The sequence below is a fragment of the Artibeus jamaicensis genome, unplaced genomic scaffold (genome assembly GCF_021234435.1).
Source record: "Artibeus jamaicensis isolate MK-2021 breed Jamaican fruit bat unplaced genomic scaffold, CSHL_Jam_final contig_484, whole genome shotgun sequence".
NCBI lineage: Eukaryota > Metazoa > Chordata > Mammalia > Chiroptera > Phyllostomidae > Artibeus > Artibeus jamaicensis.
Window position 1 is genome coordinate 10,357,091 of NW_026521859.1, and position 14,153 is coordinate 10,371,243.

Consider the following 14,153-nt stretch of genomic DNA (forward strand, 5'->3'; position numbering starts at 1 on the left):
GTAAATTTTCTGCAAGCTTGAAAGTTTTCAAAACACAAAGTTAAAAAAAAACCAGCACAGTGACGCCTTGTCAAACACTGGACTGAGAACGGCACGCCAACAGGAGCAGGCGACAGAAGGAGGCGCCCAGGGCGCGCGGCGCATGCTCCGTGGGCCTGTTTCCGCTCAGGGCTGTCTTGGAAAGTCCAAAGTACCTGCGGGTAGAGGCACGGCAGTCAAGGTTGAGTTCCATGAAAGACTAAGCATTCTCGTCCCGACTGGCACGGCTCACTTGGTTGAGCATCGTTCCCCTCCGGGTCAGGTCAGGGCACACGCCTGCCGGGTCCCACGCCTGGCCCCAGGTGGGGTGTGTGTGAGAGGCGATCGAGCAACCCATGGATGCTTCTCTCATACACCGGTGTTTTTCTCCCTTTCTTTTTCCCTCCCTTCCCCTCTCTCTAAAAATAAATAAATAAACAAACAAACTTTAAAAACAAAAACCAACCACTCGACCCATGAAGTGCAGTCACAGCACCTGCCAAACACAACACCCGCTCTGGGAGAGGCTCCACCTTTCCTCCTCCCCATGGGGAACCCTCTCAAAAGCCTGCTGCTCTGGGCGTGTCTCCAGTTTTTATGCTATCCTTTGAAGGTTTTGAACCCACCAGTGGAGAATAAACTGTGTATCAAAGGGATTGCTGGCTGCCAATTGTCAAGTTCCTCAACTTCTCTTATCTCATTCTTCAGCACGTTGGCCTTCTCCTTTACCCAGAAAGGCAAGCTGGAAGAAGAAAACACCCTGAGTTTGCATTCGTCTGATGCAAAATTTATAAACATGGTCAGTAAGAAGGCCTCCAATTTAGACCAGTGTCAAAATAAAACTCCATGTTCATCGTTCACCACTTGCCCCTGCCCAAACCCAGGTCTTTTTTCTGCCCTTTTCTGTTTGGGAAGCTGCCCTTGCAGCCGTCATCACCCTGGCTCCTCCCTGCTCCCCTGTGCGCTGGGCTGGGCGAGTGAGAGGCACCAGCAGGAACTCAGAAGGTGAGAAGAGTGGGCTTGGGGTATTTCTACCTACTTCCCGCCCCGTCTCCTGAGTACCCCAGTTCTAGCAGGGCTGCATTCTCCACGGCCACAGCCTCCATCTCTCACTGCCCTGCAGACCTGATCCCTCCTCTTACTGCTCATACCTAGGACTAGTAAGAGCTTCCCACTGTGGGGAGCCCCTGGGTGCTTCACCCACCCGCATGAGCTCTCACAGGCTGGTCCTCCCGGGCCTGCTGAGATTTCAGATCGCATGTGCTGGGCTGCACTGTGTGCAGACATCAGGCAGTGTGACTCCTGGGGTGAGTCAAAGCAGGGAGATGAAAAATGTTTTTATGTTTTGGCAGCTAGAACTTTCATCCTTTAAAGCAGAAATGCACTGTAATTGAGGAAAAGCCCTGATAAACCTGCCTAGAGTACGCAAATCCTTGCAAGGAGGAAGAGGAGACTTAACATATACACAATAGGTGTGAGTCAAGGTTATAATTCAAGGCCGTCATTAAAGACAAACCAATAGAAGCAGCCCAAATAAAAATAGCAGGACAAAAAGTGATACATCAACACATCTTTTTCTAGGTTAGAACTGTACCTGGGTGAATAAGTAAAGTTCTGAGTGGAATTAAGGGAAAATATGAGATCAGATGACTGGCACTTCCTTCAAATACAGAATATTCCAATGTCTTTCTCTCCGCCTGTTCAAACTCTAACCATCCTCACTGGCTGCACTCATATAAGTATGTGTCTTTCTTTGCCTACAAACCTTTGTGTTTGGGAAATCAGGGAGCCTGTCTTCTAGCTCCATATAACCCGCCCCCAGACGGCGCACAGCTAGCGCACCACACGTGTCTGGCGGTCTGTCAACGGTCTCTTCAGAGCAGCCCCGCCGTCAGGTCCCACAGACACCTGCCTCCAGGTGTCTCTCCGAGACCTTGTACAAACCGCCCACCCACCTGCCGAGACTCAAAATGTCCCTGTGTGGGCGGTGTCTGTGACTTCCTCCACAGGAGAACATAATAAATAATTGATATTTTCATAAAGATAGGATAATAAAGAACATGATGAGAACACTCACTTGGGAATTTGTGGAAGAGGCTCAAGTGGAATAAACGTATCAAATTTCTTTTCATACGGCACTCTGAAAACAGAAAAGGTGACCATAAAAACTGGCTTTCCTCCTGTGGCAGAGATCGATACATCACTGTGTTCAATAAATGTCTTATTTTCTGTTTTAATTGTCATGTATGGGCTTCAAAACTGTAAGGGCCATAACTCGTATTAGCTTTATCATTTTAGTGAACATTGTTAAGTCAAACATGCTTAATTTTTTAATTAGTATTTTAATGTAATACATCAACTATTTTTCTTTTAATTTAATGACCCTCCCTTTCTCCTAAACCGCTTTAGTCTGAGTTTAGTTCCAAGCGCAAACGCGCCCAACTGGCAGTCACTAACCAACAACCTGACACAGCGTGAAACTTAAAGTCTTCAAATCTGTGGCAATAATAGGAATAAAATTAACAACCACATTTTTGTAGTAAAGGTCCTTTGTGTAATTTCAACTAAACACTCATATGTATGCATACACTAACAAAGTAAATATGGACATTTTTAGGAATTTTCGCCAACCAGATTTTGTGGAGATCTATCCCTTTTAAAATATAACTTACTTGTAGTAGAGAAAGACACAATTCCTTTAAATTTAACTAAATAACCCTAGTATTAGCATATACTTACATTGAAAAATTCACTGGTGGGAGAGTTGACCCTACTTTGTGGAAGTCTTTGCTCTGCTCCGGGTACATATATAGATTATCTCCTGGGGTTAACTTCCGGATTCCATTCCTGGGGTCAATATCTGTGAAAGATGTTTTTTAAAAATCACAAAAACAGCTAAAGATATCCACGGATTTGCACTGTTGACATGACAACGGAAATAAGATAATTTAGGGCTTTATTATGAGGTACAGATAGGTATCTTAAAATCCTGTTTATAATTGTCTTATCTTGAGAAGAAGATAAAAGTGTGAGCCTATGTTTGAGACCTTTTCTAAAAGGTGTTGTTATGATTATCTTACCCTGGGAAAGAAGAATACCAGAGGTGTGGATAAAATGAATGATGAATCAGAGGTATCACTGCTACAACCAGTGAGAACTCCGATTTAAATCGTTTCATCCCTGAGCATTAGTGCTCTTTGAACCCCTGAGTCCTATGAAGCTCTAGAAGCTACTGTCACTAAAGCTCTGCCTCTCTGGTCCTCAGGAGGAAATCAGCTCATGCGAGTCCTCCCCTCCTGCTGCTTCAAGGACTGGGGCAGTGCGGCAGCAGCAGGCGGCCTTGCCGGGTGCCGAGGAGCCAGGAGAAGGGCTGCTGCGCACACAATGCTTATTCAGCAGCTGCTCCGACACCCTGCTGGGGGCAGGTAATAAACAAGTAATCACTTAAGCTTGAAAAGAAGCAGCGGGTACAAGTTAGTTATCTAAACCCACACATGACACCAGATGCCCCTCCTAAGAGAACAAGCCTGGACTGCAAAACTAACCAGCCCTGGGATCACGCTACTGGACCAGACGGGTCCGTTTGCCTGTGCTCACCAAAGCACAGTAAGACACAAACAGAAGTTTGCAGCCGAGAAAGTAAGGATTTATCAAGGAGATGGTACCATGCTCAGAGTCACAAGTGAGCTAATCCTCAAAGACCTGGCTCCCTGACCGGCTTCCAAAGAATGGATTATATAGGGAAAATATCATTAATCATGGTGGGTAAAGAAGTCAGGATTGTGGTCTCTGCTGATTGGTTGCTGTAGGGCAGGAGGTAATCGATCACTGCATCTGGTCCTGAGGTCAGCCATGGAGTTCTTCTTTCTGAGTCTGCAAGGATTTGTCTGGTGGGATTGTTCTGCTTTTCTGGACGTGGAGCAAAACAAAACTGAGGCCAAGATATTATCTTTAGTGTGACTGAAAACTCTGTCTCTATAATCAATAGACCCAGGACCTAAGATGGCTGCATGCTGACCAGAGCTTCATTGTCCTGAGGGCTTAACCATTAAGCAAGGGAGAGGGAAGTGGGTAAATCAGGTGCTGGGTGAGGCTGGTGGAAAGAAGGGAAGGGGAGGGGCAGGGAGGGGAAGAGAGGGGTGACCACATTAAAAAAATTAAGTTTCTGAGTGGTGGCAATTAGAAGCAGGATGCGTGGCTGGAGGCAAGTCCTCCACCTTAGCCCACACACCCAATGCACAGGCCTCACTGTTTTCTTTTTAGATGTTGGTTTTGCTGTTTCTCAATTCATTTGTACCCATGAGGCAAGGCAACGGGAGAGCTAGGGAAGGTTTTTGATAAGCTATTTTCCTCCAGCTAACTCAGAGAAACTACCTCACAATAGGTGGAAGTACTGGAGAACTTATTTTTTTAACCATTTTCTCTCAAAAGCCTTTTCGGTTGCTAAGACTCTTCATCTGAACTTTTTATTAGCTCTGAAGTGTGGTGAATAGCATTGCCTCCACCCACGATGGTGCCTGCCGGGTACAAGTGTGGGGGGTTCAAGGTGAGGAGAGTGGAGTGGCCCTGTCTTTTGAATCCCAAACCAGGGCACTGATAAATAAAGGTCGGGGACAGCAAGAGGCAGGAAGGGCTGGGACTTTGGAGTTAGTCATGCCTGAGCGCAAATTCAGTTCTGCAGTTTCTAGTTCTGTGCTCTTTAGCTATTTAACTTCTCCAACCTTGTTTATAAACTGTTTAAACTGTTTATTTCAAATGTGTACTTTGCAGAGTTATCATGAATACTCCATTAGAATAATCCAGACCCATAATCAGCACTTGGGTAACATTTGTTAATTATTATTGAAGTCAAGACCAGGCTAAACCACCCCATTCCAAATTTGTTTTTTACTCTGGAAAACACAATTGCCATCTAGCGAGGGTATAAACCAGGGGTGTCCAACCCGTGGCCTGTGGGCCGCACGCAGCCCAGGATGGCTGGTAATGGGGCTCAACACAAAATCGTAAATTCACTTAAAATATTACTTAGTTTTATCACTAAGTTTTATACTAAGCTTTATCACTTAGACACATACATTTTCTATATTAGTGATCAGAAACTTGGGACCTGCTCCACGATTTTAAAAGATCATCGAAAGGGCCACTGCATAATTAGGGCTATTGCGTGAGGACTTTTTCGCTTTATCTGTGGTGACAGATATCATGACAATTATGCACAGACCTTTTTTGCTCATCAGTTTTTGTTGGTGTTTGTGTATTTAATGTGTGGCCCAAGAGACACTGAGAGGCTGGACATCCCTGGGGATCTTTTCCTAGGGAATCTTATCTAGATGGGGACATATATTAGGAGATTAAATAATATTACACTAGGTGGCAAATGCTGTACACTACAGAACGGTAGTCCTAAAATTTCAGCCTCGCTCAGAATCCTCTAGGGAATGTGTTAACAATGCAGCTTCCTGGGTCCCAACCTCAGACATTCTGTTTCGGAAAGTCTGGAGTAGCTCCCAGAACACGCATTTTGCGTAAACTCTCCAGCTGACTGTGACGCCTAGGACCCTGCTGGAGGTCACAGGATAAGGTCACCAGTAGAGAAGAACAAACGCTGGTGTCCAAGTATAAGGTGTAACCTTTAGGGGAAGACCTACCAGACGACACCGCTGAGATAACACGTGTGTTTAAGCTATGAGGTATAATGTGGGATCTTGGCATAATTTCTGAATATTCAACAAAACCAGGTATCAGCCCTAAGTGCTGGCCACTGTATATCAAAAGCTGATAGATTCATAACGCATCATGCCTGTTTATGCTTTGGGGTGCACCATCCAATCTCCAAGCTATGAAGACGTTCAGGAGGTAGAAAATGGGACCTACACATTAAAATCAAAGAAATGGATGAAGGAGCAAACTGTTCACCAAAAGAGCATATTCTGTCCCACGTCTCTCCACCCAGAGGCAGTCAGGTAGAGCCATAGCCTCACCAACAGGCTATGAGCAGAGGTGATGTGTGCCACATCCAGAAAGAAGTATTTAAGAGCTGACACGTGACCCACCAGCACTTTCTCTTTCTCCTGCCATGGCAGCCTTGGGAGCCGCATATTGAGATGGAGAGGCACAGGGTGAAAGCAAAAGAGATCCTTGAGTCACCACTTAGAAGGGAGCTGCCCCGGAGAGCCACTGGACCACAGTGGACTTTACAAGAGGAAAAGTAAACTTTGACTAAGCTGCCACGATTTCAGAGGTAGTTTGTTACTGCGGCAGAATCCAACCCATTCTGACTACTACAGTGTGCTCTACTGTAGGCAGACCTATACAAGAGAATAAATATTTTTTCAGATCTACTTCCCTACAACCTATAATCATAGAGAACATTTTGTTTTTCCACCTATGACAACAAATTAAGCCTTTAGAGAACTCCACTCACAGCTGCTGGGAGTCAACTATTAGTTAAATATATTTTTTCTATAATGTATTGATTCCAGTTCAAAATGACAGTTCCTGAAGCTGTCTCTCCATCTTGTTCAAGAACTAATGAGCATTAAATACAGAGAAAAACTGATGGTTGCCAGATGGGAAGAGGGCTGGGAGGCTGGTTGAAAAGGGTGAAGGGATTAAGAAGTACAAATTGGCAGTTACAAAACAGCCACAGGGATGTGGAGTACAGCACAGGGGATATGGTCAATCATATTGCATTAACTATGCATGGTGCCAGGTGAGGACTAGACTTATCCGGGGAATCACTTCATAAATCATATAAATGTCTAATCATTATGTTGTACAACTGAAACTAATATAATATTGAGTGTCAACTGAAAAAATTTTAAGATTTTTTAAAAGAAAATAATGAGAGAGGAGAGAATTTCACAAAGCAGTGTTTGGTGTCAAGCTCGGTAACATTAAGTGCTGCAGAAAACCAAGAAAGAGAAGAAATGGGAAAAAACCACTGCATCTGATGTTTAAAGAAGTCGTTGTACCACACCACCTAAGAAGAAGTCACCACCCTACGACGAATCAAGTATCGGTTTACGAGAAATCCACAGGACGAAGGAGCCTGTTACACGGTATCCAGACATGTAGTCAGCTACATCCCGACTGTGGCAAACTGTCCGCTACGGACAAATGACCCAGCTGTGCACCAAATAAACTGCAAGGGGAAAAAGGGGGCAAGAACCTGTACATTAAAAGAGACTTTTCAACTAAGTGCTAAGGGTGAATCTTATTTAGACCTTAATTCAAACACATTATAAATATTTTTAATTGGCATTTGTGAAGCAGTTGGGTATATGAACACTGACAATATTTGGCGACACGAATGAAATATGAGAAAGGCATCATGATCGTGCTGATAAAAACAATCCTTATCTATTAGAGGGACACACTGATATGTTTACAGATGAAACTACAGGACGTCTGAAACTTGCTTTAAAACAGCCCCTGGGGGAGAGGGGCAAAATGAAACAAGATTAGTCACACACTGGTCCCTGCTAAAGCTAAGTGACGGGCACATCTGGTTCCATTATGCTCTTCTCTCTACTTTTACACGTGTTTGAAAGTGTCCTTAATAAAAAGATTTTCTTTTTAATAAAGGTAGAAAGAGGGGTTATCGTTGGAATAGGGGGAGGAAAGGTGTTGTGTTTTGGGGGGGGCCTACTGGAGGTTTCAGATAGAAAGATAATATGCCATTTCTTAAATAGAGTGAGATGCATATAAGTATAAAATTTTATTCTATATACTCAATAAATATCCTTCAGTATTTATTTTTAAAAATAGGAAGGAAGGAAGGAAGGAAGGAAGGAAGGAAGGAAGGAAGGAAGGAAGGAAGGAAGGAAAGAAGGAAGGAAGAAGGAAAGAAGGAAAAGGAATAATCACAAACTTTAGGATGATTTTACTGCTGAGTTAAAAGGGGAGTGATACATTAGGGTTAGGACTTGGACCATCATGATGATCCCACTCACTTCTTAATTTTTGCTCCTCGTCCAAGGATAGGTTCACTGATTTTGAGAGAAGGGGGAGGGGGAGAGAAATATCGATGTGAGAGAGAAGCATCAGTCAGCTGCCTCTCGTATGCCCCTGGACCAGGGACCACTCTGCAACCTTTTGGTGTGTGGGAGGACACTCCGACCGACCGAGCCACCTGGCCAGGGCATGCCACTCACTTTTGATACGTACTTGTCATTAGCCCAGTTCTGCTCAGTGAGAAATGAGTGGGAGAAAGTCTCCTAAGGACCATACAGTAAAAGTCTTTCTTCCTTCTAAAAGGGGAAGGCAACAACAGAGTTTCCTCTTTCTCTAGTCTTAAATAGAGACACGATGCTTAGAGTTATGCATGCAGCAGTTATCTTGTGACCATGAAATGATAAGCGTTTTTTTATAAGACAAAAAGCCAACACTACTGAGAGTGACACTGCGCATACAGACAGAATGAGCCTTTCCTTTGATGACGTTACTGGACAACCAGACCATACAGGCTGCCTGGATTTCAAGGCTTATTAGGTACATAATAAATATCTTATGATTTAAGCCTCTGATAATTTGGTTTTTCTCTTACTTGTGGCCAAGAGCATTTGTAAGTAATATACAGCTAAACTTAGTTTCTTCTTGCTTTTTCTCAATTGTTTCAGATTTAAACCAGTTAAATAAATCCTTCCTGTTCTGCCCTGCGGCTGCATCTCAGTTGGGAGTGGGAAGGAGGGGTGTCACAGCAAGCGTACATGACATCAGGGCTTTAGTGGAAGGCTTTGGGGCCTGAGTTACCGTCTGCAAACCACACTGGTATCTTCTGCTTGCCTTATCTCTGCTATTCTCTGAGAGGCGGCATCTATTTCTGTTGTCTGCTAAAATGTGGCATCCAGGCTGAGCCTCAGGAAGCCATCCCCTTCCACAATGCATCAGGCGAAGCATAAATTTATTCTCATAGATCCCTGGCTTGATGACCCGCAGTGCATCATACCATGGTGGTCCAGTGTGAGAGCTGGGCAGCTCCCCGGGCTTGCTCTCTCTTTCTCTCACTGTTTCTCTCTGCCCCAATCTCCACGGCCTCCACAGGGCACACAAATGCAGCTGTTATTCCACACCTCCCAGGTGAGCGACACTCTGAGGCTGGCTTTCTGCCCACCCATTGCCCACAGCTATCACTACTCTCCAGCTCAGAGTCAGGGCAGATGCCACCTCCCTCTAAGGCTCAAGCTTGTCCACCAGCCAAAAGCCCCAGCTAGATTCACATCCTATCACCCACTAGAGTCTGGTCTGGGGAGTTGGGCTCCTCCAAGTCCCCATATCAGTGACTACCCTCCTACCTGCTCTAGTCTGGCTTTTGGTGTATTCTCTATCTAAACAAAGTTCTTAGTTTTCAAAACTACTTGTCAGTGATACGAGTTTAAAAGCCTATTTTAAAGCTAAAAAATGAGAACTTTCTATTTTTTTCTCTTTGTATTCCTGCTACAGCAAGTCTGTTCATTCCCGAAGCAGTGGCTGCCTCCTACGCAGGTATTTCTGCGGAGGAGAAGAGGGTGCCATAAACAGTCTGCAGGACTCGGCGACCTTTAGGTCTTCAATAAACCATGGACAGGTTGAGACAGAGAGCTCACCTAGTTACAAACCAAGCAGACGAACAGATAGGTAAATAGGTAGGTAGGTAGGTAGGTAGGTAGGCAGGTAGATAGATATAAATGCTCATGTCAATTACCTGTCATTAAATAAGCTATGAAATAACAATGTACACTTAGGCTGAGGTTTATGGAATGTTTTCCTCGTAAAGAATATAAAGCACAATTTAAATGCATATGACAGGCAGCATCTAACTGAAACATAAATGATTTTCTTCAAACTTCAATGAGGTTTCTATTAATAAGTATCTGAGAGAACTTATCTGATGACTTAAATGTCACATTAGCATTTCATGAAATTCAGAGAAAAACGAAAATGTGGATCAGCGTATGCTGTGAGTTCTTTGCCAAAAACTGCAGCCTGCCAACCATCGCCTGCATTTTCCTATCCTCCCGGCTGCACTGGGCTGACACGGTGGCCCCACTGGGCGGCCCCCAGCCTCGAAATGCTGGGGCTGTGGAATCACGACTCAAGGGTGTTTGCAGGCATTGCACAGTCGGGGGCCAGGAGGAAGACATTACCATATTTCTTCCTCCCGAGGCACTTGTCCACCGTCCTCTCCGCTAGAGACCTCTTGTTGCCGAGGAAGACCCCCTTAAAGAAGCACTGCTTTCCGACATGGTAGGTGTGGACACTGTTGCTAAACCTTGGGTAAAAGGTCCACTCGGGACGCTGCCCATCTTCTGCAAGACATCAGAAATCCTTCCATTAGCACTGCTCCCAGCTTCACACTGCAATGGGATGCCGAAAGGTTGCGGAAACTCCCGCGCACTCTCTGGCTGTACGACCTTTGTCAATGTGCATAACTCCTTGGCTCTCCACCAGCCCAGTATTAGTCTCTGTGGGGCAAGACATCAAAGGAAGGGAAGGGGGGAGAAAACCATCTAAGAGGCCTCTTTTCTTTTTTATCCTCTCCTCCAAAAAGAAAGAAAATTTTATGGTTGAAAGTGATGTACAGGTCAGGAAGCTCAGAGACAGTTTTACAAGCACCTATGATCCAACCCTCACTCTGATCAGTGGGTAGGAAGAAGAGAATGCCCATCACCCAGGAAGGGCAGGCCAGCATGGCAGCTTACCTGGATGGAGCATGGTGTCGGCAGCAACAGCGGCACACGCGTGCACTACGATGACACCAGAGTATGAACACATGTGACTGAGGCAAACGAGAAAGACTCCTCCGAGGCCTGGGGCAAGTTACTGGACCCCTCGGTGTCCTTGTCTCCTCATTCTATACTTTTCCTATAAAATTGCTGAAGTAATTTTACACAATAAAAGATCCACCAATAGCTAACGGGTTGCTTGAAAAACACCTGGGTTCTGTGGTGGCTAAGAAAGAACATAGGCTTTGGAGGCAGGCGAGTGTGGTTCTAACCCCATCACTCCATGTCCTAGCTATGTGTACTTGTACGGGTCGCTGAACCACTCCAAGCCTCAGTCTCCTTCTGTGTAAAATGGGTAGGTTTCTACTGGCCATGTAGATCTGTGTGAATGGACACAGAAAGAGGTCCAGGATCTATACAGTGAGTGAAAACAGTTTGTGTACTATTTTCTACTAGTGAAAACATGGTTGATACTACGACCTACCCATCTATACATACAAACACATGCATTTCAAACTTTTAGAAGAATGTTGTATATATTAAACTCTTCACAGCTCTTGGGCAGACATCGTTGAAGAATACTGGGGAAGGGGTTTCTTTATACGCTTTATACGCTTCTTTATTATTTTAGCATTTTGATAGCTCTTTTGTGGTTTTCATACAAAGGCACTTCATTTTTGAAAAACATGTCCTGGTGTTTTCCCCAGCAGAGTAGTTACAACAGTGAGCGATGACGCTGTTGAATGCCTGGCGCGCAGTGGGTCTTCAGTGCGTGGCGCCCGACAGTGTGGCAGGCTTGTGGGAAGACCCTGAGTATGGAGGAGGGTCTCTGACTTACTTACTTGTCTGTAACTTTAGCATGCTAAACTCCTCCAGATATTTATCCTTTTGGACTTCAGGCAATGAGGTTTCGGAGCAGTGATCAGAACGTGAGGAGGAGGATTTCAGATCCACATCTGCCGCAGGGCTGGAAAGGAAGCAGAAGGGTTAGATTCTTCCATGTGCTTAAACTGGTATTTAGAGTCTGATCATACACATCTTACACTAGAACTACTCTCACCCATGATAATAACTAAGCCTACTCTTCCATACACATCCGTGAGCATATAATTTGTTGATTCACGATTTGAGAGACTAAAACACATTCACAAGATGCATGCTCAAAAAGTTTAGTGGGTCCTCAAAAGTTTAAATATTGAATTGCCACACAACGCAGCAATTTCACTCCTAGGCATTTAAAGTATGCCAAAAGAACTGGAAACAAAGACTCAAACAGATACGTGTATGCAAATAGTCACTGCAGCACTATTCATAAGAGCCCCAAAGGAGAAACAACCCAAATGTCCATCAACGATGAATGGACAAACAAGATGTCACCTATACATACGGTGGAATATTATTCAGACATAAAATGGAATGAAGTTCTGATATATACGAAACATGGAAGAACCTTAAAAACATTATGTTGCTCTGGCCAAGTGGCTCAGTTGGTTGGAGCATTGTCCCGTACACCAAAGAGTTGCGGGTTCGATTCCTGGTCAGGGCACATACACAGGTGATGGGTTCAGTCCCCAGCCGGGGCACGTACAGGAGGCAGCCCATCGATGTCTCTCCCTCACATCACTGTTTCTTTCTCTCCTTTCTCTCTCTTCCCCTTCCCCTCTCTAAAATCAATAGAAACATATCCTCAGGTGAGAATTTTTTAAAAAAAGACTTGTTAAAAAACATTATATTAAGTGAAATAAGCCAAAACACAAAATGACAAATATTGTATGATCTCACTTATATGAAATATCTACAATAGGAAACTCCTAGAGACAGAGAATATGTAAATTTAGCAGATTAGAGTACCAGGGGCTGGGGAGAGGAGATACTTTGTAACTATGGCTTATTACATACAGAGTTCCTGTTTGGGGCGAAGAAAATATTTTTGAAACAGTAGCGATAAGTGCACAACATTGAAAGTATAATTAACGACACTGCATGGTACGCTTAAAATGGATAAAATGGCAAATGTCTGGCTACATATATTTTACCACAATTTTTAAAAAAGTAATGATGTACTGATACATGTTACTACGTTGATGAACCTTGAAAACATTATGCGAAGTTAAAGAGACAGACACTAAAAACTACATGCTGGTGATTCCATTTACATGAAATGCCCAGAATAGGCAAATCTATAGACAGAAAAAAGGAGATTAGTGGTTGTTGAAGGCTGGGGGGAGTGGCCCACATGAGACGGTGACAGCTACAGAGGATGGGTAATGAAATTACCCCACACAATCGCGGTTCGATTCCCAGTCAGGGCACATGCCTGGGTTGCGGGCCGGGTCCCTACAGGCCAATTCCCAGCAGGGGACGCACGAAAGGCAACCATACACTGATGTTTCTCTCCCTCTCTCCTTCCCTTCCCCTCTAAAGATAAATAAATAAAATCTTAAAAAAAAAAAAAAAGAAATTACCCTTGTGGGGGGGTAATGAAAATGTTCTCAAATTGTAATGGTTGCACAACTCTGTGACTACACTAAAAACCACCGAGCTGAGCCCTGGCTGGCGTGGCTGATTGGACTGAGTGCTAGCTTGCAAATGGGATGGTCACCGGTTCGATTCCCAGTCAGGGCACATGCCTGGGTTGTGGGCTAGGTCCCCTGTTGGGTGCCGAACTCCCTGGCAGTCGAAAGGGCTGCCTACAGCTAAGCACGTTGAGTGTCAGCAGAAAAAGCAGTCCCTTCTGGTTTAAGTAGCTTTTCGTGAGATATATGGCCATGGCCAAGGTTTCCAGCTATAAGTTATCTGTTATCAAATCATAGGCTCTTTTTCCACAAGATTACATTACCTCTGTATTAGAATAGTTTCAAAGCAACTTCATATTGCTTGTGTTTGCTCCCTACTAATAATCTTTGATAAGTAGGGCCAATAGAATCATTTCCACTTGAAAAGAAAATGGACCTTCAGAGAATTTAAAGATAAAACACACGTCGGCAGGATCCGAACGTGATCTGCTGTCTCATTTTAGACTATGTTGCCCCAAAATCATAAAGAACCCCAGTTCAATAACTCACGAGTCTCGTACAGCTAGCTCTCCAGTTTAAATAAATGCATCTACTGATATCTTTGAACTTCAGTAGCGTGCAGATAGAGCAAAAAAAAATGCTATGACTCAGACTCCCCCACTCAGATCATGTGATAATTTTGACATTGGGGTAAAATAAATCTCCCCTAAGTATTTTTGAAAAGGCTTTGTTGAACAAACTGTATAAAAAAGATTGCAAGGACAAAGGAAACTTTCCAAAAGAACTGTAGAGAATTGAACTACTTTGCTTATTCAACGAACATTTCTCTGAGCACATTTTGTGGTGGGTACTGTTCTAGATACTGGGGACCCAAACACTGTCCCTGCTTTCAAGGAGCTTAAAGTTGAGGGGC

General features: G+C 44.1%; 1 protein-coding gene across 1 annotated transcript in view; it reads right to left on the reverse strand.

Annotated features, from left to right (window-relative positions):
• Window positions 1-618: 618 nt before the first annotated feature.
• The window catches only part of SPATS1 (spermatogenesis associated serine rich 1), a 65,129-nt gene continuing 51,594 nt past the window's right edge, over window positions 619-14,153 (reverse strand). Inside the window, exons 7-11 of the mRNA XM_053668295.1 lie at window positions 11,567-11,691; window positions 10,146-10,307; window positions 2,758-2,878; window positions 2,096-2,158; window positions 619-760 (exon numbers count right to left, since the gene is read on the reverse strand). Coding sequence (XP_053524270.1) covers window positions 619-760; window positions 2,096-2,158; window positions 2,758-2,878; window positions 10,146-10,307; window positions 11,567-11,691 — 613 coding nt within the window. The remainder of the gene's footprint in view (window positions 761-2,095; window positions 2,159-2,757; window positions 2,879-10,145; window positions 10,308-11,566; window positions 11,692-14,153) is intronic.